At 44.2% G+C, this 27,676-nt stretch overlaps 2 protein-coding genes across 3 annotated transcripts in view; one reads left to right on the top strand and one right to left on the bottom strand.

Moving 5' to 3' along the window:
• LOC100116146 (eEF1A lysine and N-terminal methyltransferase homolog) overlaps positions 1 to 27,676 on the bottom strand; it is a 74,124-nt gene that overhangs the window by 42,971 nt on the left and 3,477 nt on the right. The window lies entirely within an intron of this gene.
• Positions 37 to 10,623, top strand: LOC100677992 (adult enhancer factor 1). The gene is made up of 6 exons (XM_008210054.3): positions 37 to 751; positions 2,320 to 2,580; positions 3,122 to 3,391; positions 3,482 to 3,819; positions 5,009 to 5,159; positions 9,600 to 10,623. The coding sequence occupies exons 1-6, from the start codon at positions 745 to 747 to the stop codon at positions 9,890 to 9,892; spliced, it is 1,320 nt and encodes a 439-aa protein (XP_008208276.2). The 5' UTR covers positions 37 to 744; the 3' UTR covers positions 9,893 to 10,623.

Genomic DNA, 27,676 nt, shown 5'->3' with positions numbered 1-27,676 from the left:
TCTCTCTCTCCTCGCGCATACCGATCCCTCTTTCACGCTGCATTCAACACCCCCACCTCGAGCGCGACTCGTAGGCGGAGCATAATGCAATAGACACAGAGGCGCATCTCGCGTATAATAACACAATAGAGAGAGGGGTGCACTCGACGCTAGCCCACACAAACACACACACACGCGCGCGCGCGTAGGAAGTCGATGCTGACGAGCAAGAGAGAGAGAGAAAGAGAGAACGTGTGCAGTCGGCGGTAGAGGGGACAGAAAGAAAAGAAGAGCAGCTCTACCTGCGTGCAGGGGCCACGTGTGTATGCGTGCGTCGAAGGGGGAACGTGAGTAGCAGGTAAGCTGGCCGCGCAGCACGAGCCCACCTCACGATCAGTCGGCTTGAGGAGCCACCACCGGACGCATCGCTCTGTCTCTTGTCTGCCGATGCTCGTGACCAGCTGACAGAGAGTATAATATCTCTACCCTATTCGCGTGTACACCGCTGACTTTGTGCGCTCATCTTTTGTTTTCTCTCTCTCTCTCTCTCTCTCTCTCTCTCTCTCTCTCTCTCTCTCTCTTTCGATCGCGACACACGTGTACTTCGCTCGAGTTTGTCTGTACCGGACCTGTGTTAACGCTATACGTCGATTCCGCGAACTCTGGACTTTGTGAACGATCTTGTTGGGACCAGCGAGAGATAATGCTCCGATGACGGCTCGAGGAGGATTCTGAGAGAGGATACACCGGCCGTTTCGAAGAGACATGTGTGGTAAGTACGCGAGATCGGTATGGAGATCGGCGCAAGTGTTTGATTTGTTTAGCCGCGCGGATAACCGGTCTTCGGCGGTTCGTCGCCCGCGGTTGAAAACAAAATCGACATGTGCGCACGTGATCGCGATGATGGATTGAGAAAATAGTGAGTGATCGTTGGCGGAATCTTTTGGAAAGTCCGTGAATCCAGTCACGCGTACTATCAGCCAAAAGTTTCCTCGATATCTTCTGGTCCCTTTGTGTGTGTGTGTGTGTGTGTGTGTGTTTTCTTTTTTGCGCGCGCAAATCTCAAGGAGCTTCCAAAACACGGCGGTACATGTGTTTAAACAAAACCTGCGAGCGGAAGAGTTCGAACCGATTTTTTCGAAAATCAAGCGATCGATTCACCTGCGATCGGTATTTGCGTCACCGCACTTTTATAACGGCAGATACACGCAATTATACCCGCATTGATTCTACGAAATTGGTATACGAAGAGAATCGCGAATGTGCGTATACGCGAGTGCACACGTCACCGGAATCGTTGCCGAATTTTTAAAGAAAATCGGAAGGGCACCTTCTGTGCAAATATTGATCCGCTTAAGCGACATATGCTGCTTACGAAATTTTCGATACACCCCACACACGCTCTCGTATTCATTAATCGGGCCGCGATATGTATTCTCGAGCGCGTGTGTGTGCGTGAAAGATTCGCCGAGCAGACATCTCGGCGCGCGGGGAATCCGGACTCAGTTGTGTTTGACGAGCCGAGAGGTTAAGTCGCTCGATTTATACTTGAACTCGTTGTTTGGGTTTTTTTTTTGTCGAGAGAAAGAGGGACTTGTTGAGACGACGGAGTTTATGCAGACGTTGTCGAGTGCGGAAAGTCGATAAGTGAACAAGAGGAGATTTTCGAGGCGCAATCATGATTTTTGGTACGTTTCACGCGTTGAGAATTCATCGAAAAATCGGAGTAACGATAATAGCGAGTACATAGTGATTTCACCGGATAAACATTGAATTAAAATTCGCTTTAACAGTGCGTCACTCGGTCTTTTTCTTCGCGAAAAGTTCAATCTGCGTCGCAAATTAGCCCGGTAAATCCGTGAAATCGCGCCAGGTGTTTACAATCGTAAAGTATAGACAGTACGTATGACGCAGTCGTTCGATACGAGCAATTAAAAGCGCTTATTCATAGGAACCAAGTCTCTTATCGCCTCTGAATTTCCTTCCAGCATTCGCGATAGCGGAAAACAGATGTACACAAAGAAATTGCACCGAGTTATCGGCTTCGCGCTCGCAAGACAGATGAATAAGTAGATTGTCGATCGCATTACGTTCGGCCGATTAAGCCCAAAAGCAAATCGCTTCACACGCTCGCATATCCGCGCTATTCTTCGAAAGATAGTTTCTTCGACTATTTTCCTGCTCGTAATCGGCTACCCGGCTCTGTAATTTCAATGTCATACAGACCCGCGACGCTTCATTAAACATCGCATTAATCTACTCAAACATCATAGACGCGATCATATCGATTAGCAAAAAACACAATGGAAAACTACAATTGAAAACTCTTCTCCCTTGCAGAAGCAGTGCCGCAGACGACTTGGAACATGAAAGCGGAACTGGAGAGCAGTGCGGCGGCGAACGCGATGGTCGGCGTACCGGCGGGTGCGCTCTCGCCCCCGGCGACCTTATCACCACCGAGTAGTCCCTCGGTACACCCCCACTGTCCCTGGAGTCCTGGCGCTGGAAGTGTCCTCGGCCAACACCACGACAGGATCAGCGCGTTCAGCCTAGTGAACGGCTACGCCGCGAGAGACCTGCCGACGCTACCCGCCAACAGAGGTAGGCGGACATTTTTGATAAGATATATCGATGTGAATGAAGGAATTCGCGCGAGCGCGTGCGTCTTTGAATGGGATTGATTATGCAAATTTATTATTTATGATTTCGCGTGCTGTGAATGAATTCACTCGGCTGTTTGCTCGTGAAAGCTTCCATTTTGGGCTGTGCGATGGTGACGCAATTGCGGAAACTGCACTTTTATAAAAGTATCACGCGAGCTGCCTTGTGCGTGTGCTGCGGGAGCGGAGGTGGTGAAATTCGCGTTGGGTTGCGAGATAGCTCGACCCTTTTACGAAATCGGTGAAATTTCGATAAAATATACTTATCGATAGACATAAAATTGCATTTTAGAAATACTAAGTCAACGACCCATTTCGCCAGCTAACCCGTAAACTAGAAATCACAAGAAAAGAACCGCTTCCTCGGACGAACTCCAGAAAGAAGAGAGCCTCGCGTGCATGCGCCTTCCGTGATTTTTCTGGGCCGGCGTAGCAGAGACCGCAGAGATTTAAAAAAAACTCCGTTCCTCCGTGTGTTTCAGCGGCGGAGATGCGCTGCAACCTGATGTACGCGGGCGGCTACGGAAGCGTTGCGGCCGCCTGGTGGGCCCATCACGCGGTCGCCGCGGGCCTGCTGTTACCGCACTCGGCCTTCCCTCAGCAGCAGCAGCAGCAGCAGCAGCAGCAGCAGACGAGGCTGGATCTCGCTGGGCCACTGGCTGGCCAGCCGATGCACGCCGCTGGACCGCCCAGCCCGGCCATGGGCTGCTCCTCGCCCACGAGGAGGTTCACGCCCGAGAAGGCAAAGTTCCGTGAGTATACAATAAACTGCCCCGATGAAGAGTTCAACGTTCGAGAAAAATGTGTAAAACGACCCTCGCGTCTAATCTATCTGCCAACAGAGGAGGAAGTGCCCCTGAACCTGAGCACGAAGCCCAGCGACCTGTCCTCCCGGGTGAGCGTGAGCAGCACCAGCAGCAGCAGCAGCCAGAGCAGCAGTAGCTTCGGCGCGGCTCTGCTCAATTCCGGCCGCAAGAGCGAGATCTGGTCCCCGGGTTCCGTCTGCGAACGCGAGGCTCGAGAGACCACGACGACGACGACTTTGGGCGGCAAACGCAACCGCTCGACGTCCTCCGGCCACAGCTCGCCGACGAGGACCGGCAACGAGAGCCCCGTCGTCGTCAGGCAGAAACACCATCACTCGCCGCTCACCCCGCCGTCCACGGAGCGCACTTTCCAGGTAAATGTTTGCCTAAGCAATTTTGCTAATTCTATTCCGAAAGCGAGCGTTTCGGAGGCGGAAATAGACGAAATACGCTACTACACAAAATCGATGATGGAACGAGCGCGGACGTCCCCAGGGGTGCAGTCTGCGCATATGCCTAGATCCTCGCGGATAAAAGAGCTGCGACGAAAGCGCGCCGAGCTTTCGAGGAAACAAGCTTATCTGATTCCCGGAAATCTCGCGGCTAAGTTTCCTCGACCGCCTCAAATTTTTAATACCAAACCCTCCAATTTACAAGCTCGTCATATATTTATAGAATCAAGTACACACAGAGCGTACAAGGCTAGCGTTAAAATCCCACAGGGCACCGCGGGGCGCAAGTGCCGGCGCATAAAAATCGAGCGCGCAAATTGTCGCCGTACACACAGCCTGCCGGACGAAAATCGAAGATTTTTACGAGCGCTCGTAAAAGGCGAGAGAGCGCAAATGACACCTGTCCCCTCACTCGCGGATCAGGAAACTTTTACTTTGCAGCGCGCGCGAATGTCGGGCGCGATAATATAACGGAACAGCTCCTATGGTCAGCTTTGTGCTCTATGAATATACACACAGGCGTCGCATCGCGAAATGCCGATTCGACGTTCCCACACATCCTAGAGGCTACTTCGAAGTCGAGTCAGACATCGCACAGACTCACAGCTGGCCAAGCTCCCTTCGTTCTTATACATTACAATACGACGTCGTCCTAGTCGTCGCGTCGTCGAGTATTATGCAGGTACCTTTTCTCCTCGCGTCTTATTGTCGGCGTCTGGCGCCGCGGTAGACAATAACGTATAGCGTAAGAGAGAGAGAGAGAGAGAGAGAGAGAGAGAGAGAGAGAGAGAGAGAGAGAGAGAGAGAGAGAGAGAGAGAGAGAGAGAGAGAGACAGGCAGCTTCGCGCGTTATACTTTTATACGCCTCCATTGGTTCTTAGAAGGTAATAATAGTTTAATAGCCGGACTACCGCCGCGGAATAGTAATTGCGTGTTTACCGTTTTCTTCTTCTTCTTCGCTCTTGTTTTCTTTTTTTGTATTACAATGAATTTTTCGTATATACGTGTAGGGGGGAGGGAGTGTGTGTGTGTGCGTGCGTGCTAGGTGTCGAGTTACGAGTATAAAGAGAGGACGATTCATGAGAACGTTTTTTCTTTCGGATTGTTTCAGTGCAAACAGTGCGGCAAGGCGTTCAAGCGATCCAGCACGCTGAGCACCCATTTGCTGATTCACTCGGACACGCGACCCTACCCCTGCCAGTACTGCGGCAAGAGGTTCCACCAGAAGTCCGATATGAAGAAGCACACCTACATCCATACCGGTAAGTCTCGTCGTCGTGTAATATATTCTTTTTTCGCGTATTTCAGTCTAGTACTAGAGACAGGATCGAAAAGCATGAATATTCGATGGGGCTGTACGATTTGCTCGATGTTTTCGCTTTTTCCTAGCTCTATACGCACGTCTGATCGCGCGCGAGGAGAGTCTAAACGGGAGGATCTATTATTCACGGGGCGATATGTCAACGAGGCTGTGTTATAAGGGCGAAATACCAAGTATTCGATCGGATGACTTTGACGAGCGATTTAATTTAATTATCCGCCCTCGGCGCAAAAGGTGTCTAAATATCAAGATAGGACTGTGAGTATAGGGAGTTTCTTCTCCTCCCGCCTCGGCTGCGCATGTACAGAGGATCGGATAAAAACTCATTTGTCGGAGCTGCGCTTTTTCATGCTTTACGACTGCGTCGTTACAGCCGACGCCTGCGCTCTGGCTCGTGTTATATATAGTTCCAAGATTTATGTCGGAATCGCGACTGCCGTGAAATTTACGACGCTTTCTCGATTATTATATTATTATCTAATTTAGTACATTCGAAGAATCTTTCAATAGCCCCGTATACTTTGCAATTCAAATCGTTCATCATTGCCTTCCACCCTACACACACACACACACACGCATACGCGGATTGAATTTAAACAGCAACATTACACGCCTACACGCATATGTATAATAATATAAAATCGCGTTGTACATACACTGCAGACGCGTTTCAGCTCAGAAATTGCGAGAAACATCCGCGACTCACAACTCTGGAGTATACGTATTACGAAACAATGTATATGCAGTAAAGAAACGCGCACGTGTATCATTAACTCTTGCTAATACACTCCCCGTATACAAACGCACACCTGCGGTATGTTCTCTACTATTTATACACACATATCCGTGCGTAAAGCAAACAAAAATTTCTCGATATTGCTACAACAAAACGAGCAATTTCTCCTCGGTAATAACACATGGACGAGAAGACAAACGAAAAAGTTCGCCGACTGAAAACGCGCGCCGCGGAAAAAAGTCCGCAACACAAAGAGATAATTTTTATACCCTTAATTCCCGCCGCATATATACAAAGTTTCGCGACGCGACGAAGGGGTAAGCCCCGACATACATCGCATCGAAAGCCGTATTATAGATAGTGTGTCTCAGGCTGAGTATCTCGCAATTGCCCGTTACACATGTCAAAGAATGACAAACGCTTCTGCTCTAAACGCTCTTTCTCTCTCTCTCTCTCTCTCTCTCTCTCTCTCTCTCTCTCTCTCTCTCTCTCTCTCTTCGAGCGCGGAAAATTGCTATCGAGAGGCATATTTATAAGCGAGCGATAGTAGTAGCGTAAAATTATTGCTCGCGCGTATACAGCCTCGCTGTACTTATAGCCAATCATATAATGTTGAAAAGAAGGAGAACTGCACCCCCAGCGCAGAGTGTATACGCCGCCGATCGAGTGTGTAGCAATACCGACGTGAAAACGGAATTGGAAAACTCACACGACGCAAAAAGAAAAAAAAAAAGAAAAACGAAACCGTATCACCGACGGTTCAAATATTGGAGAATCCCAGCCGCGTATCGTGAGAAACGATTGCGCGCGTCGGCTCTTTTTTACGGCATAAGCGGCGCTCGGTATATATAGGCAGCAGGAAGGATGGGAAAGGGGACAGCTTAGGCCGCATTAAGGGGACTTCCGGCTGGCCACGTGCGCCGCGCTCGCGTGCGAGCTCTCGCAGCGCGCTAATTAAATTCGAAAAAAAAGGGGCACACGCCGACTACTATATATACTACCGCAGTGTCGTGTGCGCGGTTCGCTCGGTGTTGGTGTATGTTCGCCACCCCCGCGCGGATTTGAATAAAAACGCGACGTATATGTTCTAGAATTTTATCGACAACCAGTTTTTTCTTTTAAGAAATATTGGTTAAACGACTATGTGTGCGCAAGGCTGACTTTAAACGTCGGCGCGTGCGAAGGGCATCGTTTCGACCTGACGAAGCGCATTAATCGCACGACGACTTATTTTCTTCGGCTATATTGTACACTCGATAAGGATAAGAGCAGGCATAGGAGCTGCGCAATTATACAGCCGAGAGAGCCGCTAATTTCTCCGCGCACATACATGTGTGCTACATTATATATACCTTCTTGAAGTTTGATAGCGTAATGAGTTCGCGTGTATACATTATACGGCTGTATGTGTGTATGCATATCGAAAATGAGATTTCGTTATATCGGTGGATTAATTAGCTCGCATGAGCGAATCGCTTAAACTCGATCACTCCCGCGAGCTAATCAAATCCACATCAGTGCGCGACGCGCGAGCGGAAAGTTTTAATCGCGCGGGAATTTTCAAAAGTGTATACTTTGAGAATATATTATAAGCGATTCGGGTTAATAGGATCATCGCGACTTCGATATGTATACCCGATTAATGAAAAGGGACACGGAAAAATTCATTTTCCACAGCTCGAGGCGATTATTACGGCGCTCTCTATGTTGTAATTTATAGTTTAATGCGCGCCTGTGCGATATAAGTTTTTCGATACACACTCGACGTTGTATACGTACACCCGCATCCTGTGCAGAGAGATAAATTAGAATAAAGCAAAGTGCGCGTATAGGCGCAATTGGAATCGGTTTGAAACTTCGTGATTTCGCTCGCGACGCCTCTAATAACGATTTATTTCATCCTGAAGCGTCGTCTCGCGCAATAAACAAGTGGGTTATACGCGTCGCGTATAACCCACTAAGATCAAAGCGACGTTATCAATTGCGAATTCGCTTTTTTTACTCGCGCGAAAAAAAAACGAACAGAGTAAGACCGACGCGTATAAAGGTCGGCGTCCCTCCGCTCCCCCCGTGTATGTATATTCTAAATAATCAATCCCGTGCATTGGAATTAGACGTCGCTTGCAGGCACGTATACACGCATACACACACACACACACACGCGTAGTCTCGCGGGCTATAAGTTTATGCATAATCGAAAATTGATTTTCTTTACCCTTTTTTGCGCTCATCGGCGGCTCAACTTTATTTTCCGCGAACGAAGAAAAGAACCCTTATTCTTATCTGCAAATTGCGGGTTTCGCGTCGAGGCGCATAAGAGAACGTATGTACACTATATGCGCAGAGCGCATCAAGATTTAACGAATCTCCTCGCGGCGCTGATAATCTTGGCAAAGGAAATATCGGAAATGATTGATGAGCCCCGGCGCGGTATGTAAAAGTGCCGGTTATAGAACGATTTGTATGGTTAGAGAGTGTGTATAGCGTGTAATATTGTGGAAAATATATTTCCTATCGTATCATATGTACACAGACGAGAGAGAGAGAGAGAGAGAGAGAGAGAGAGAGAGAGAGAGAGAAAAAACTCACTTAATTGAAGAGCTTTCCTCTCTGAAAACAAGTCACGGGTGATGCAGGCTCTAGAGCGGAAAACCGGTGACGGCGGCGCCTGGATAAATATTTATCGAGTCGACTCATCCCCGCAAGCGCGCGCGGGGCATAAGAAACAAGAGAGCTGTGCAGTGTCGCTCCTCTCAACTCTCGCGCAAATGAGGTGCGAGAGATGGATCGATACCCCGCTGTGCACCTGCTGCAGAGAGAGAGAGAGAGAGAGAGAGAGAGAGAGAGAGAGAGAGAGAGAGAGAGAGAGCTAGAGTGGCTTTTCCGCAGCTGCGCTGATTTTTCCCGCCCTTTTTTTTGAATTTCTAATTTTCCCCACTGATTCACATCTCGAGAGTTTAAAAACGCGTGTAATTATATGCGCTAGAAACTCGAGCGCATAACGCGAGTGCATCACAAGGTAAACAGACCGCGGGAGTTCTTTGTGCGAAGAACAATAATTGATTAACTGCGCGCGCTGACCTACGGCAGGCGTTATGCAAAGCGCGGCGGGTGACGATAAATTTGTACAGCTGGTCGCGTTTGGCCATCATCAGCCTTGAGTCACTCTCGCCGACTGATGCAGTTTCGAGGAATCGCGTGTGCGTGTGTGTGTGTGTGTGTGCGTATTCTCATCGTTTTTCGTCGTGTATTAATGATACACCGTCGCATCGACATCTCGGTGTACGTCTATCTACGGCTAGTTTTCGGAGTAAACACAACGTAGACACACGCGGAATAACGTAGGCGGAGCGCGAAATGTCATGGTATTACGGGAGAGAAAATTACACATCGTCGTCGTCGTCCACCGGCTTGATCCCGAAATCGACAAACAAGGAAGTCGCGCATTAGATAAGACTATTTGTCCGGGACTGAACAGGGGTTGCGTTCTGTGTGAACACGCGCGCTTATACACTTGAGAGCCCTTGATTGCCCTTGAACGCGTTTTATTTTTCCGTCACAACACAACACCGACGCGTGTCAAGATTAGCATATTATATAAACCCACCTAATCTAACCCCGAATCGTTTCCCTTTCTGATTACAGGTGAGAAGCCGCACAAGTGCGTGGTCTGCGGCAAGGCCTTCTCCCAGAGCAGCAACCTGATAACGCACATGCGCAAGCACACCGGCTACAAGCCCTTCCAGTGCGGCCTCTGCGACAAGGCGTTCCAGCGTAAGGTCGACCTGCGCCGACACCGCGAAGGTCAGCATCCGACGGCTCCAGCCCTGGACTATCGTTCTCTCAAAGTGCCGGCCAACTGCAGCGCGAGCTCGACTCCGAGCATCGCCGCACAGGAGCCTTATCACAGTCCCGTCAGTTCTGCCGGTAACAGCTGAGAGGACGATCGCTAAGGTCTGGTACATTATACACGGCCACGGCTCGAATACTTACACACCGATTTTTTCTTTCTCGAATGAATATCACGGATCTATACGCGAGCGCTGAAGGAGAAGCGAGAAAGCGCAGCTGAATGAGAGAGAGAGAGAGAGAGAGAGGCTTTTCTCGGAAGGCGTTTCTCGAGCCTCGTGCGGCTTTTCCGTATGGCCTCTTCTCTCGCGGCGCCGGTGCCTAGCACCTGTTGAGGAGATACCGATCTTTTTCGCCCCACTTCGAGCGCGCGCGCGCGCGCGCTGCACACGCCGGCTCTACTCCACCCCGTTATACTCGATTATCTTTCGTGTCTTGGGTATGTTGCACAACCGATTGTTTCTATTTTCGTTTTTTAACTATCCGGCCTTAAAGTGCCTTATCGAGTGCTAGTAGAGCCGCGTGAAAATTCCATGTCTGCAATATTGATTGATACGTTTATTATTATGTATAGACGTCGGAGTTGTTGCGTGTATAAATTTTCTCAAATTTCAACGACGCGAGCGAGACGTTGTAATTTTACCAGTGAGCTGCACGATGAAGAGGTCTCCAGTATACATATATTTTTTTAGCAAAATTATATACATACATAACCGAGAAGAAGTGCTCTTACGGACTTGATATGTATATGTGTACACACGCGTGTTCCCTTATAATGACACATATGGCATTCCACCGATTTGTATAATCTCTATCGTATATATATATATATATATATATATATATATATATATATATATATATATATATATATAGCAATACACACGACGATCTTGGATCGATGTAAATATAGATATTGCATTGAATGCGTACCTTAGCATATTTTTAGTTTTTAACTCGTACATATAACATTTACACGTGTCATATAGTCCATCGAAGCCAAAGCCGTCCGTGATTTCGAAGGATCGTGTGCGTTTGACGAAATGTATAGGCAATTTGTAATTATTCGAATTCACTTTTGAATGCGTTTGAACGAGTCTCTGCTTCGCGAATAAAAAGTCGGAAATTAAAGTTTAATTAAATAAATATATATATATATATATTTTTTGTTTTTTAATAGCATAAATTCGAATTCGATACGTACTAGAGAAGAAAGCAGAGAGTCGTCGAATCGAACGCACGCAAAGATCTATTATCATATAACTGTATTGTGCACTAATTCGGCGAAAAATAAAACGAAAAAAAAGTTTTTCCGCTACAACGATTGTCGGACAAAAGTTTCATAACGGCTAGAGGACCAAAGATTATAGCTTAAGAAGTACCAGAGAAGGCTCGATACATCGTTCCTGCACTTCTCCCAGTCTTCGCTCTAATTTATTTGTATCTCTTAACAATTCTGTCTGTTTGATTGGAAGATATATAACCGAATCCAAAAAAGAGACGAGAGAGAGAGAGAGGAACGGCGACGCTTCGAGTCATGTAGCATGTATACCGATGACGACTGTACCATGTATATTATTTATGTTCATATCCGAATTGAACGAATGTACTTATTCAAAACAGCCCAGTATGCGTAGTTTTAGCGGTTAATTTGTGTAGACAAGTACGATAACTTACTTAATTCGACGTAGTCAGATGGTAAGGCTTGCGGTACTTATATATACGTTGTAGTGTGTAAAAGTCGACGAAGCGACGAACGAAGAGCGTAGAGACGAGCCAAAAAATCGACTAAGCATATATTGGTAGCTGACGAGTATGGTATAATTTAACGATTGTAATCGAAGGCTTATCAATTAATATTACTATACAGTGATGATGCGACTTATTCATTCTTCGTGCGAGTACGATGTTAGGCATTAGAAATTGTAATTTTTTCATGACGAGAGATCAAGCAGTATAACATATTATTATTATTATTATTGTATAGAGGATAAGGCCCAACTGCGAGAGTTTACTACTGTCTAACTTTTATTACGTCCACTGTGTTTTAGCCTGTATAACATTGTATATCTTAAGTTATTCAAGTATAGCCTAGAAGGATAAGGAGAAAAATTGTGTCGTTATAGTCGCGAGAGAGTGCGTATGAGTGAGCGAGCGCGGCGAAGAACCAGCTCTTCTCGTTCTTCGTCCTGTCCATAGGACGTAGTTGAATATACGTACATAAAGAGAGATTTATGCGAAGCACGTGTCTGTGTGTGTATGTATGTGCGTTGATGCGAAGAAGATGAAAAAAACAAAGTTTTGTGTTGACCGAAAGAAGAACCAAAAATTATATTTTATCGCTATAAAAGTATGAATAAATTGTTTTTCTTATATAACATCTGTCTATATATATATTTCTTTACACATGCGAACGGCGATAAACTACACCAAAAAAAAAAAAAAAAATCAGACGACAGCGCTGACAGCGAATCCCATTCGACACTCCATACAACACTCCCCGAACTTTCTCAATTAAAGCCACGCGATAAAACCTCTCTTACGCTTCGACGAACAAATTAATTTATCCGGACGCCTCGGCTTCAGGTGCGCGCATGCACTGCGAGAGATTGAAAACGAAAAGACGGAGCGAGATGTATCGGGTTCGCGCGCGAGTGCATATACACTGTATGTAACGGAGCGCGCGCGTGTGCATAGTAATTGGCCAATTTGCAATTCCCGATCGATCCGCGGCGAGATAAGGCGGGCGGGGCAGATCGACCCGAATTCGGGCTTGGAATTGGATGATTTTTATGCCCTCTCTCTCTCTCTCTCTCTCTCGAGAGAGAGAGAGAGAGAGAGAGAGAGAGAGAGAGGGAAAGAGCGTAAGAGGCTACGTACGCGCGAGATCGGATTAACGATAATTTTCGGCGGCTGGGCTGAGCGAGAGAGAGAAGAGTCTATTATACGCGCACTGGGCTCGGATTTCGCGATTGCGCGCGGAGGAATCTGCTTGGTATTATAAATTCTGAGGAGGTTATATTATTGTCGCGACGATAAACGTAAAGCGAGATTTAATTACGAGAGTCGCAGGAATTTTTTTTTATGCAAATATGCGACGATAAAATTCAAAGTAACGATTATCGGTTGTGTATACGTACGCATAATTGCGTTTCGGAGATAGTAATGACTTTTTTCTCGATAATGCAGCGCTTATACAGGGAGTACGACGAGAGAAAGAGATTGTTAATTTGCGAGCGTGTTATATTTCATTAATTAACGCACATCACCTGCTTTATATTAATTGCATATGCTTTATTGAGAAACAAGCTGCTTTCCAATACGTGCACCTTCTCGCGATGCTGCATCGTTTAAAGTCGCATTTGTGTCGCGCGAGCTGCAGCTTGGAAATTATCGGCGTTGTTTTCTTTTCATTGCTCGGCGCTTAATTTTACGTAAAAGTTCGGGTAGTTTTTGGCGGTGTATAGTATTCGAGGAAAACATTTCTATTAAGCGTAATGAGAAGAAATACGTGCCGGTGTTAATTATAATGTATACGGGTTTAAAAATGAGAGATTATATTTTGACGTGAGCTTTTAATATATGCATTATATATTAATATATGTTGAAAAAAAGTTATGGAACGATCTCGAGTACACAAATCGCGCATAAATCACAAAAAGCACGAAAGCGCATACCTATACATCCAAAAACAGGCATTTAAGACTCCCAAATCAGTACAAGTATACACTCCCCACATATCCAGTTTAAACGATCCCCCCGAGAGATCAGATCCAAGCATATACACATCTCAAGAGCGAATCGGGACAAACTCGCGTGAAATAATCGTCTCCGAGAATCAGAGAAGAGAGGGAAAAAATTCGCCGCAAAAAGAATCTCAACGCTGCAACTCTCGAGTCGCGTCTATATACACAACGAGGCCGAGCTCAACAACCCGGAAGACTCTTGACGTCCTGGATCAAGATCACCCTTTAATATCGACAGCTTCCGAACCGGTTATTCCGCAACTCTCTCGCGCGCGTGTGGCAGCTTCTTCTCGCTGTAGCAAGACGGATCGGAGAGCTTGATTACTCAGCCTGCAGTGTGTGTATATACATAGCACACATAACGCGTGCACACGACAATGATAATGATGATGGACCGAGTGTATATGAGAGAGGGATTTAATAAGTCCGCTGATGATGATTACGTGCGAATTTTCGGCGCGCATACGTCGGGCCGGTTTTTAGCCGTGTGTGTGTGTGTCTCTATATATATATATATATATATATATATATATATATATATATATATATATATATATATATATATAGGTACATATATTATAAGAGCTATGTACAGTTTGATTAAATGACGTACACGAAGTCGGCTGTGTTTTTACCGAGCGACGATTTAATTTTTCGACGGTGGATAATAACCAATGCTTACACTGAGAGAAAGGAAACATTGCAGCAAACATATATGTTAACTGTTAACATTATAGTCATGTTCGATTTGAGCCAATAATACGTATGTTAATAGTTAACGTAGCTATGTTACATGTCAAATAGCTGTATGTTAATAGTTAACATATGGCTGTCCTTTACGATTTTTCATAGACTTTATGAAGTAATCAGATAAAAATTATTAGAAAACACACTTGTATGAATTTTATTAATGCCGAGTAACTTTACAGTGATATATAATGTCAAAATTCAAAATTTTGTCTTTAATCATCGGCCTTTTGGGTCTAAATACAAGATCTGATAGTTCTAGAGATAAAATAATGAGTGTCATTCCAACTGATTCAGCAGCCTCTGGCATTTCCAAAAAGGTATATGTCAACTAGTTTATCACTAGTTATTGGACAAATTCAAATCTGAAAAATAAATGATGTTTATCACACTGCTGAATTATTCCAATAACTTTTGAACTAATAGTGATAAACTAGTTGATAAAAGATAAAATTTTGAATTTTGACATTATATCATTCCAAAGGCACTTTGCATGCTTCCTTAGGTATACTCAGTTACTTTTGTTCTATTATTAATGATTTATTGATTATTTATGATAAATAAACCCTCAAGAATATTTTTTGTATTATAGAGAATGACGGATTTTGAGGTTAGCCGATACGAGAGAAACGCCATCTGCACGCAACACTACGCACGATAGCCATGAAATTCATATGTTAACTATTAACATACAGATATTTCATATTTCCCGCAATATTTTTTATGTATACTATAGAAATCTATAGTATACATACAAACTGTTTTTGTTTGTATAGAATATTTGTAAGATGTACACGAATATATTAGCAATCATTGCTCCTAACGTGTGTACATGTTTACGGCAATGATATCTTTCTCTCAGTGTATAAGCGCATATCCTCTATTATATGTGAAATCGTAGCAATAAACTCTCAATCTGGCGACACCTTCGAAAACCATACTCCTACAATAATTAACGCGCGCGATTTCTCCTCGTAACAAGCCGTTAATTAGCTTCTAGATAAAAGTACAGTAATCGCATAAACAGCTCGCTCTCGAACAATTTGCCCCCTGCAAGGAACACCTGTGCGCGCGCGGAATTGCTCATTCAAATCGCGCGCTCGCTGCCATTCACACGCGACCGCGCGAGTTTCTATAACTCTCCAGTGGGGCAAAATTGGCTCTCTCTCTCTCTCTCTCTCTCTCTCTCTCTCTCTCTCTCTCTCTCTCGAGAAGCCAAGCCGATCGCCACCGTTAAGACTCGTAAATCTGCAGGACTACAATGCGTCTCTGACAAACGGCTCACGCTCCGCGAGCTTTACGACTCCTTCGCTATATTATAGGGCCGAATTACCCGACTCGAGAGCGGAAAGAGAGAGAACGATTTTTTTCCCTTCTTTTCTCCTCGCCGCGTGCGCGCGCGCTCGCCCAAGTGTATAGTGCGGGTAATACGGGTTTGGCGCTCGCGCTGATAATTAACGCTCGTAAAACCAGAGACGTGGAAACCAGAGCGGCTATGGCTACTGCATCGATGAGCCTTTTCTCGCGCGGCTGCTGCTGCTTTACGTAGAAATTATTATGCTCTACGCCTTATTACGGGGAAGGTGAATAAGTAGCATTATCTCGCTTGCTTCGATTCGTAAAAGACGGGGCGATACTCGAAAGTGATTCGGCTTTTTTTTTAACAATCTAGTATGGAATTCTCCGATGGAAATAGTTCTAGGCTCGGTAATTCCAGTTTTGAAGTTTCTTGTTTATTGTCGAGGACGGAGGCTAAGCATGTGTTGTACTGAATTAAAATCCCGAAATGTCTTGCCCTCGATCGATCGACCGAGTGTATATACTATTATACGAATAGGCATTGATTCCTCCGCGACCTTTCGGCCGCGCTCGAAAGAAAATTTTCATTAACCCTTATGGCGATAATCGAGCCGGCTCACGTGTGCCCTTTTCTCGTTAAATAATAAATACCGAGAGCTCGCGTCCTAATGGTATATACCGTACGTACGAAAGTTTGTCTAACCTTGTTTCTTATATGTCGTGTTTTGATATGTAAGGAACTTTGCGCGCATTTAAAATTAGACGCGCCATAACGAGGTTAATGCGATGTACGCAAGCTCTCGCGAATCTATTTCGCTGAGCGATTTTGTTTCGATCAGACTCGTATACTTACTGCATGTTTATAAAAAATAAAACAGATCATTGCGCGTTTACCTCATTATATCCATAGACACAAAGTTTCAACGAGAAATGTTTCCATAATCAACGAGAATAGCCAACGACGTAATTATAGAAATAATGAAAGAATAGCCCAATCGCGGTCGCGGCAGATTCATTCAAGAATCATATGCGCGGTACACTCCACTACTGCAGCGCGCGGACACGCGATGAATTGATAACGAGACTTTTGATCGAGTGGGAAATTTATGCGCGAGGCTTGAACCCTCGCCGCGAAGAAATTACGAAGCCAAAGTTATAAATATTGCCTCTTTAGCGCATGAGCGATATATATACGCCCGCGCGAGTCTCAACACCCGCGCGCGGCTGTAATTTTCTATGATCGAGCCCTCATTACTGGATATATTATGCGTGCGCGCGGCTTGATGTATTAACGATGAGAGTTCCCGGCTTTCTCCTTGATATGCATATACATGTACATGTACTTTGTCATTAAAAGTTCGCGCAATGGTATAGTAGCTGGCTGCTTATTGTTTAAAATTTTCAGAAACAGAGTCTTCAATCGCTGATATAATGCGATGTATCGTGCGGCTACGGCGTTTCTTTTTAAAGCGCTGAGAGCTTGCAGGGTTGTTATACGGTGCGGGGATGTGGCTGTGGGTGATGTTATTATACTTTGTATTCTGCAGTTGTACATTTTTAACGACGAGGCGGAAAGAGGTGTCCGTTGGGGTTGTATTTTAAATTTATTTCGATAGCGTTTGGCGTTTTTTTGTTGAAAAACCATAAAAGATCTTAGATTCATACGACGCGTCAAAAGTCGACAAATCTTCCCACACGAAGAAGAAGCAGAAGCGATAAAAAAAAGTGGCTCGCGCACACGCATTGGAAATTAAAAGAGCGTAATACAGCGCCGAGGATTGTAATCAAAGCTAATTTCGAGGAGCTCGAGAGAGACACGCGACACAGGGGCCTATGTATAGGAGAGAAAAAGAGAGAGAGCTACACAATGGAAAAAGCGGAGACACTCGCGATGCGGTCGCGCCAGAGCTTTCCGCGTTTAAATTAATAATGCGCGTGTGTGTGTGTGTGTCGCGCGCGCGGCGATAATAAACGCCGCAGCCGCAGCAGCGGTGAGATGGAGCGAATCGCCCCTTGGATTATCGTCGCTTTATACGTACCCACTGCTTTACGGAAAACCCGCAAAGTTGTTCGGATTGCTACCCTCCGCTGCGTGTATCGTTGGGGAGGTCGTGTATGTTCGATGCGTTTTCAATTTTTAATTCTTTTCATACGTGCACGCCGTACTTTTGTCAAAAATTTCAGCGGTTTCGAGAGTCCGAATTTTTAAGTTTCTTAGTATACTCGCGATTCCAATTATTTCGTAAAGTTCGCGAGGTAGACTGTATCAAACAATGTTCCGTATAAAAATCTCTCGAGTATATTAAAAAGAAACTTTTGCCGCGTAAATCGTCGCAGGAAACGATGCGGCATTATACACAAGACTATGTAAAAATCTCATGAATCGTGAATGACCCTATTGCTCGCGTTGTGCGGAGGAAAAGTTCCAGAAAGTTGATCCGTGTACTAGCTACCCCAACAAGGACATTTAACTACAGCCTCGCGTATACATATAGTTTCGTAGACACATGTATAGCAAAATACATCGCTTAATAATAACCATCTAGCTGTAGTCCTCGTCCGAACGGTGTACAATATACACACAGCTCGATCCGCGACTGGTATTATTCTAAACGAAAACTCAACCGATCGCATCCCAAATTAACAAACACAAAGCGCCGACGTTCGCAAAAAAGCCAGCGTAGCTCTAAAAAAAAGACACACCTACACATGCGTGTAACACTGAGCACACTCAGCATGTGCGCGGATAAATACAATAGCCGTATTATAGCCGACGAAGGAAAAAAGGCGCGCGCGGGAAAAGAGGGGCTCGAACGCTGAAATATGAATGAGCCGCAACGACGTCGACGTCGACGACGACAGAAAATCGAGGGGCGTTATTCGAAAAAGCGAAAACCAGCCGACTAGTCTGCTGCTGCTGCTGCTGCTTCGATTTATCGACATTTCCATTTCTTAAAGCAGTAGCTGAAATTCCCCCGGCCGTCGGCGCGAAGGTTCTCTCTCGGTTTGGAATCGGTTTTACGCTGTACAGCGGCTTCAATAATTGATGGGCAATTTAATCATATTTCCCGCGCGCGCGCGCGCGCGCGACCTGTTTTCAACAAAATCGAGTCGGCGCGGCGAGTGTACCGGGTAATGCTAGGCATTATTTTGATTGAATAAATAGATTAGACGTTATATCGTGCATATAGCTATATAATATTCGATAAAGCGTGTATTATGTATTCACAGCTTGGAATCGAAAACGAGACGAGATCTGAGATACTCCCAGACAATAATCCGCGGGAGACTACGCTGTGTTAATACCGTAATGTGTACGTATATATAATTATAATACAAAAGATCAGACGAGTGGGTAATCAACTATGACATTGTATACGCGCGACTAGCCTAAAAGCCTCATTGATGCGATCGCGCGTGTTACGATACATACAGCGTTTCACGGACAATTTTTCTCGGCGTAATTCGCATGATTACATGCCCAGAAGCAGAGAAAGACATGCTCACGGAGTAAAACGTCTCCCGCACACAAAGGAAGAGACGTCAAAGCAAAAATAAATTTCCCACGCGTCGCCGAGCGCGCGAGTATGAGTGCGAGTGAAAAAAACGAGCCGAAATTTTTAAACGCGCCCACGAGCGACGCGCGCCCGACAAAAATAGTCGACACGTGCTCATTAAGTTCTCGGATATGCTGGACACAGGGAGAAGAGATTGCGTTATTTCGTGCGCCGCGGGATAATTTCGAGGTGTATATGTGGTGCGGAGGATGACGTATGTGTACCAGTGACACATGCGGAGCGAGTGCAAAGTGGAGGGTAATGTATGTACTTTGATAATTTTGGCCTGATGAATTTGTCGGGCGAGCTTTGCGATTATTATAAGAATTTATTGATACTTTTGAAAGTCGTGTAATTCGTCGTATATAATTGACGAAAGTGAAGATTTCGTATTCGAATTCCCTGCAGCTGCAATGAGATGTATTCGAATGCGACGACGATTTTTCATTTTAGAAATTTTTCATATAACCTCAAGGAAATGACGCTTTCCAAAATTCCTGGACCAGCATGCACATTATGTCGCACCCCTCAATCTTAATACATTCAACAGCCGCACATAATAATGACGTAATCCATCGAAAATTGACAAAAATTGCATTATCGTCCTTCCTCTCTCGCCGATTATATATATATATATGCTCCCGATCCTCCAGAGTCCGAAAATTCGAGCCTAAATTTATCCTGTCCCTTCTTCACTCACATACCCGTTGACGAGAAACCAGCAGCAGCCGCTGTATACGTGGATCATCAGGGCATATCGAGGGACACGCGACTCGACCATTCGAGCTCGCGCGCATAAATTAACCAGCTCCAATCCGTGGCGCATGCGAAAATCCGGCCGAGCGCATTAAATATGTATACAGTCGATAGGGAGATAAAGAGGAGCACCTGTAGACGCGCGTATATGTATATACATTCTCGCCGGGGTGAACGAGCGCAACGCCGCCGATTATTAATGAGAGAAACAGAGAGGGAGAGAGGAAGGAAGAGGAGACGACTATATACTCATTTGTATATAGCCGCTGCTGCTTTTTCGAGGGCCGCGCTCTGATCATCCGATGCGCTCGTCGCTGTGCTGCGATGTCCCTTTTGCCTTTTTAACGGCAGGGCTTTGACTTGTCGGACGACACTTTCGAGCCGCCCTTTTTTCGTGCTTGTGTGAGTAGTTTCTTATTTCTCTGGTTTAAGTGGTTTGCGGAGATTTCCAGTTGTTTTCGGACATCGGTTGGCTGTGAGGCAGAAGTTCTGCTTATTATTGCGTTATGCGAAACCGATTTAAAGTCTGAATACGATTATTACGGTATCTCGTAATCTGCGAAATGATTTTTGAATAAATAAGAATTGAATGCATGACGAATAAAACATCGTTTCAAAAAGCGCTATTCAACGCGAAACATTGTACTAAGGTCTTTAGCGACCGTATTATTTATACATTATTCAGGGAACGACATTATATATCATATTCCCATATACATGCTACTACATAGAATGAATACAAAATACGCGTTTCTCAACAAATTACACGCGTCGGCTTTGCGCTATATAAACCGCGTGTGTCCACAGAGTCTTTTTTGCAATGTATAAGAAGCATCTGTTCGCCGAGGGTAATTTATGAGCTCGTTATTCATTAACGCTCTTTCTCTCTCTCTCTCTCTCTCTCTCTCTCTCTCTCTCTCTCTCTCTCTCTCTCTCTCTCTCTCTCTCTCTCTCTATCGCGAAATGCAAAATTTACAGGTCTTATCTGTAGCATATGGTATACGTATATATATATATATACATGAAGATGTCTCTTCCCTCTCTGCCCCGTTTTTTGATTTTTTATCGGGTGTGCTTTGACTTATATGTACGCGAAGATGCTTCTGCACCTGCTCCCTGTGTGCATGTGTGTTTTTTCGGGACACGTAGAGTTTTCGAAGCTACGCCGAGGGACAGCTCTGGCATTTTTAATTATTGAATATTTAGAATCTCGAAAGCCGGTGCTTTGCGGCTCTCGAGAAATTATCCGCTTGTAGCTCATCTTGCCTGATGTATAACGAGCCTCCCTGTTATTAAGTACACTCAATGTATGAAAAAAATCGTTTTTGTAAAAAGCGAGAACTGCACTTCTTTCTGAAGCTGAAAGCCAGCACTTCTGAGGTGCAATTAAATTGAAACGCGTCGTACATACAACGGCGTCGAGAGCCGATTTCGAACAAAGGGCTGATTTGAATATTTAGAATGTGCGAAATTAAAAAAAAAGCAAGTTTCAAGAACGCTGCCAGTGAAAAAAATCAAGTCGGCGGCTGCAGCGCGCTGGTGGTGGGATTGACAGCTTGTCCTGCACTAGAGTGACTCGAAACTACTCGGAGATCGTAAAAGACTGCGTAAAAAGTCGAACACGGCAGCTGCTGCACCTTTCATAAAATGACTATGAGGGCTGTGTAGCTATAGCGTAATTTTCGTATATACGTTTCACGGATTGATATATATATATATATATATATATATATATATATATATATATATATATATATATATATATGTGACTAAAAAATATAATATTTATCGCGACGATGAATATAAATCTCGACTCTTGTTGACCTTCAATTAAAAACGCCACGCTAGTTATTAATACGTCAATAACAATTCAAAAACATCTCATAATCTTCAGTGCGAGCATTATCAAGCACGTCAGCAGCCGCGGCTTAGCGCCGATAATAGCAGGTTCCTACACATACGCTGCAAATATACCCCCATACGATCCCCGACAGATTCCTGTTCCTGGTGCGCACAAGCTGTGATGCCTCGCGCGTTCCCATCATCCTCCGCCCGGCAACCGATCTGTCCCATAAGGATTCGTACACCAGAGCCGCAGCAGCACCTGCCCTTTTTCCGCGCACGACGCGTGCACGCATGCGTATATTATCCTTGAACGAAAGAGAGAGAGAGAGAGAGAGAGAGAGAGAGAGAGAGAGAGACTCCAGCCGATCGGCTTCCTTCATTTATTGCCTTCATTATATTATATACCCGCGCGCGGCCGATGTGCCACTGCCCTTTGCCGGCGCGTGCACGACGATTTCCCAGAGTATAGTGGCGTAACTTTTACTGCGCGCGCGAATTTTTCACCTCTTATATATAGAGGCAGACCGCGTAAGTGCCGGGGTTTACGCGCGTGTGCGGTGCGCGTGCCGTCGTTGTCGAGAGAGCTGCGCTTTTGATCTTTTTTTCGCCGTGTATATATATATATATATATATATATATATATATATATATATATATATAGAGAGAGAGAGAGGGATGTTGACGCCGCTCTGCTGATGATGGGCAGGTTATCGGTATGGGCTGGTCGATTTTCGTGGAAGCCGGATGATTTCCCCTTGAGTGAGAGAGCGAGGCTTTAAAGGCCCTTTTGGGTGGGGCTAATTATGACGATTTTTCAGCGCTAATCGAAAGGATTTCGCTGCGGTCTTTTTATACGTTTTTACGAATTGTTGTACGCGTCTTATTATGAATTTTGAAAAATGCAAAACAAAGGAAATAGCCGAGATGACTTTACGGATTTCGATCTTCCCAGCCGAAAACCAGCGCATTAATTCACCATATGAATTCAAAAAGAAAAAGTAACCACAACACCTTACAAATTTCCCCGTGTCCCTATACTACCGCAGTCACAACAGAGAGAAACAGAGCCTCTCGACGTAAACGAATGTCGTATACATTACACAACGGCTCATTGTCTCGGGCGCCTCTTTAACTCGAAATTTACGGAATTCACCCTTGGAGATTTCTCAACAGTATACCTACCCCCCCCCCCCCCCCCGCCACAGGAGAGAAATTAGTCTAGCCATTCACCGCGCGACGTCAACCCTGGTGCAGTCCCCCCTTCCCCTACTATATATAGCTTCTTCGCATTTTCACAATATGCATATGCCTCCAGAGACGCTCTCGACTGACCTATGCGTGGCAGGCATTGTTGTCCCGAACTGCATAATCTGCTAGAAAATTCGAAAATTTCTGCCTTCGTCAGAGCAGACCTTTTTCTTCGCTCGTCGCGCGATGTCTGAATGGACCGTCTCTCTCTCTCTCTCTCTCTCTCTCTCTCTCTCTCTCTCTCTCTCTCTCTCTCTCTCTCCCTCTCTCCCTCTCTGACTTTCAAATGAAAATCTTTCGTATATGCCTTGAGACGATATTTCTCGGGGCTTTCTCACACTTAGTCATTTTTCGAATTTTTCGTGAGATTAGGAAGCAATTGTTCGCGCAGTGCTGATGGTATGCGTAAACGAGGGTACAGGTGTTCGCGCGCGCGCGTGTGTGTGTGTGTGATATAATCAAAAGTTGGGCACGGCATCTGCATCAAGGCTCTCGCTAACAATAAAACTAAACTTACTCGGCTTGTTTGAGTTTGATATCGTGTTTTTTGTACATTTAATAGAACAATTATAAATATAGCGTCGCATTATTAGGCTTTTCTTGATTCGCTATACGTTCATTGTATTCTGGATAGAAAGTATATTAGGCACACGTGCCCTGCTAATGCGTCAGCTGATAATGAATTCAATATTATGAATGATTATACGGAGTTTGGGACACACGTGTAGCTTTGAAGTTTGATTTTCTAAGAAAAATGTCGGGATAATGGAAACTTACGACGAAGGAGCGATTGTACGAATATCTGGCTAAAATATATATATATATATATATATATATATATATATATATATATATATATATATATCAACTTTTAAACAATTATCTATATATCTGGCTATACATGATATTCTGGGTTAAATCAAGTAAATATGACGTTAGAGCTGCAGGGCATGTGCTTAGATATTTTTCTCGCTCGGCTCTGCTTTTCTGAATTTACTGTTCTATTATTCAAACAGGAAACTGTGATAGTCAAATTTTTTCCCAGATAACGCGACTTCTGAAATACCAAGAATCTATAATAATGGTAATTCATTTAGTGCACACGTGTGTATGTATAATACGGTATATAGGTATACGTGACACACGTGCGCCTGTGGGTGTGCATGAGGGCACGTCGTGTACTTTTCGTACGAGATATGTTGATCTTTCGGAATTTATTTAGTCAGATTGCTCGTGTAATAAGGGGCAACGATATGGCAACTGTGACAATAACTAAAATCAGTTAATATACTTGGGGATTTATTCATATTTCTTTTTAAATCCATTTTATAAATTATGAATGTATTAAGTTTTTTTTTATAATAAATAATTTATAAATTGACTTAATAATTCGTCAGAGAAATTGTATCGCGTACACGACCGTTTTAATCTCTATATCTTTATCAGAGAAAAAAATGTTTAAATTTATATATACACATTATACATATGTATTATACGGGTCACTTTTTCGCGTGCGTTTAGCAATTTACAAAAATCTTCTGTCCCCGTTTTCGAATTGTCGCACAACAATTATTAAAACGTCCTGGTTTGCATGTATTGTTATTCAAACTTCTATTTAAGTTTAGACTATAATATATTATATTGGTCAAGCAATGACTCTAAGGCTACACATCTGTATAAATCCGTATACAAAAAAAAAAAACAGGTTTCGCTATTCCAGTTTGTTACAAATAAGATCCAAGCCTTGAGAACCAAAGCAAATACTCGTTTCTCATAGCTCACACAAGAAACCTTGCAGATTATCATAACAAAATCCTCGAGGTCAACAATAGGAAAATATCATTGAAATCGATTCTCGAATCGAGTGATTTTCCGGTCGTCAGGCGCACATGACCGCAGCACGAGAACACACACATACAGACGCAGACAATCCACCCGAACAACAGAGAGAAGATTCTCGCTCCGGTGTTTAATTAGCATAACAGTTTTTCATATTCAAAGCAGCGCATTTTTATCATCTGCGGTAATACACAGCCACACACACACATACAAAGAACAATCCAAAAGCTGTCAAAGCAGCGTTTTTTCTTTTCTCTCGCCTTCCCGACGGCGCACCGATGCTCTCGACGATGTTATTTAACCGCTCGAGTTTTCCATGTCCTCTATTGTGTGTCATTAGGTGCTATACGCTTAGAAGCTGAGAAAAACAGACGCGACTGCACGAATCTCACTATTCACCTGTTCATACAATCACTCGCTCGCTCTCTCTCTCTCTCTCTCTCTCTCTCTCTCTCTCTCTCTCTCTCTCTCTCGAAGGAATTCTATGAGAGCTGCGACAATGAAGGCCGAAAAAGAAGGCGCGAGCTGACTATACCGCGGGGATGTGCACCTATTGTACATCGTGCATATTTGATAATCCTTTATACGCGTATCGAGAAAAGATAGACTCTACTCGGTGCATTGGAAATTGCATAGTCTCCTCCTCTATCGGAGAGAATAACGTCGCACGGCATAATTTCAAAGGGTTGTATACGACGATTGTCGTTTTAATTTATGCGCACGATGATATAAGAAAATTATAAAGCGAGACTCTGGATGGCTTTTGTGCGGTTATTATACATCTCATTAGTGTCTGTCGATGCGTGCGTATGTCAACCGTGTGATGAAAGTGGATTGGGAGAGTCGTGAAATTTTTTTAATTGGCCAATTATCAGTTAGTGTAGTAGTGCGTATATTGATAACGTACGTTCTTTTATATTTTCTTATATTCTCCGTCCATTTTTAGCTGTAATGTCAAATACGCAGGGACGTGTATAATTTATTTGTCTACGGCTAGTTTATATAGTTTGTAATTTCGCAATTAGCCGTCATCGAGATAGGCTAATGCGATATTGTGTTTTTAACGATTGCGTCTATACTATATTGCGGCTATAGGAAAAAATGTTAGTAATAATTTTCAAAATAAATAAAACACACACGTCAACGTATAATACGATGAAAAAGTGAATCTCAACGACTATTCGAAGAGAAACGTATCAATTATTCCCACCTCCTGTATAACAATCAATTCGTAAAAGTCAAAATTACACTTAACCACCCACATTATACGGCTTGCATTTAATTCAACGCTCTTTCTCTCTCTCTCTCTCTCTCTCTCTCTCTCTCTCTCTCTCTCTCTCTCTCTCTCGCTCTCTCTTTCGAGCGGCGGTAGCAACAGCAGCCCCGGCAGCGGGAGGACGAAGTGTATTTAAGCCGAACATAATAAAGCCGTAACCCGATAGCCGAGAGCAATCTGAAAAACTACCGAGACTTTAATGATATATATATATATATATATATATATATATATATATATATATATATATATATATATATATATATATATATATTTCGTATAGCGCGCAAAAGCCTCTCGCCACCCAACTGTTGCAAGCTGAGGCGCAGATATAATGAAAGTAAAAGAAAAAAAGAGGAGGAAGGAAGGAGAAAGAACACACGCGCCTCCGCCGCGAAGATAATCTCGCATTAAAGCTGCCTTTTTATGGCTCTAATTAATACGCCCGGCCCCGCGGATAATGTTCGGGGAAGAGATGCGTTATATACGCTCTCTCGCTTTTCGGGAGGCGACGCGACGACCAGACGGCTTTATGTATGTCTGTGTATACTTAGTTGGCTCGCGCGAATTGGCATAAATGTGGTAGATGCATATCCTCTCTCTCTCTCTCTCTCTCTCTCTCTCTCTCTCTCTCTCTCTCTCTCTCTCCGGGGATTTTTTGATAAAGGTTGGCGATTGTAATTTACGGGCTTTTCGATAATTGCCGATGGTTTATTGGGCCATATGCTATCGATGATGCTTCTTTTTTTATGATTGTACAGAGCTGATGACGGCTGCCGATAACGACATACGTTTCTGATGTGTGAGCATGGGGTAATAATTAAGGCAGTGTATAGTGTTAAAAGTTTCAAGTGTATTTTGGTATAAAATCTAAAGCAATGTAAATCTCATCTCAACCAGGACCACGTCTCGACAAATTGCGATCTTTGAAGAGGCGATCCTCTTATTGCACCAGCTCGAAGCTCGAAACGTCATTTTTGGGCACGTGGGCAAGATCGTAGCGAAGACGTACACGGAAGTATTCGACGCAATCTAATAGAAAATCCGGAGGTCCAGGGCTGCTATCGGAAATGTCAAGCTCAGCTCAAGATCGCACGAGGGCTATACTATAAGATCGTTATTCGTGGGTACTTCGATTCCATACCGGTCTGCATTGATGGATCCGCTATAGATGTGGTGACTCATTATACGCAAGAAACGAGGAATTTGTCAACGAGTTCGAGATCATCAATTATTATCAAACCGCTTTTCCTACTTATATGCAGCGAGGCTGAGAGATAAATTCGACACGGATATCGCTAGACTTGAACTGATCCAACGAGTCTGTATACTGTCTTGAGTGCAACGCTGCAGTTTGTCGGTCCGAGACACTTGCTGCTTTTGCGGTGATTTTGATATATTTAAATAAAACATTTCTAAAATATATCTGCCTGTGTGTTTGTTCCAATTTTTACTTTTTAGGCTTATAGGAATTCAAATTTGAATCGCAAATTTTGATGTTAACATACGCAGCGCAGGAAGACGAGCAGCCAATCAGAATATGAATAATATCATAGGAAA

Source organism: Nasonia vitripennis, chromosome 1 (assembly GCF_009193385.2).
Source record: "Nasonia vitripennis strain AsymCx chromosome 1, Nvit_psr_1.1, whole genome shotgun sequence".
Taxonomy (NCBI): Eukaryota; Metazoa; Arthropoda; class Insecta; order Hymenoptera; family Pteromalidae; genus Nasonia; species Nasonia vitripennis.
This window is presented reverse-complemented; position numbering and strand designations above follow the sequence as displayed.

Excerpts from the sequence above, each read along its gene's own strand:
- LOC100677992 (XM_008210054.3), top strand. Across the intron at positions 2,581-3,121 it reads GACGCTACCCGCCAACAGAG|CGGCGGAGATGCGCTGCAAC; the intron begins GTAGGCGGACAT and ends CGTGTGTTTCAG. Across the intron at positions 5,160-9,599 it reads GCACACCTACATCCATACCG|GTGAGAAGCCGCACAAGTGC; the intron begins GTAAGTCTCGTC and ends TTCTGATTACAG.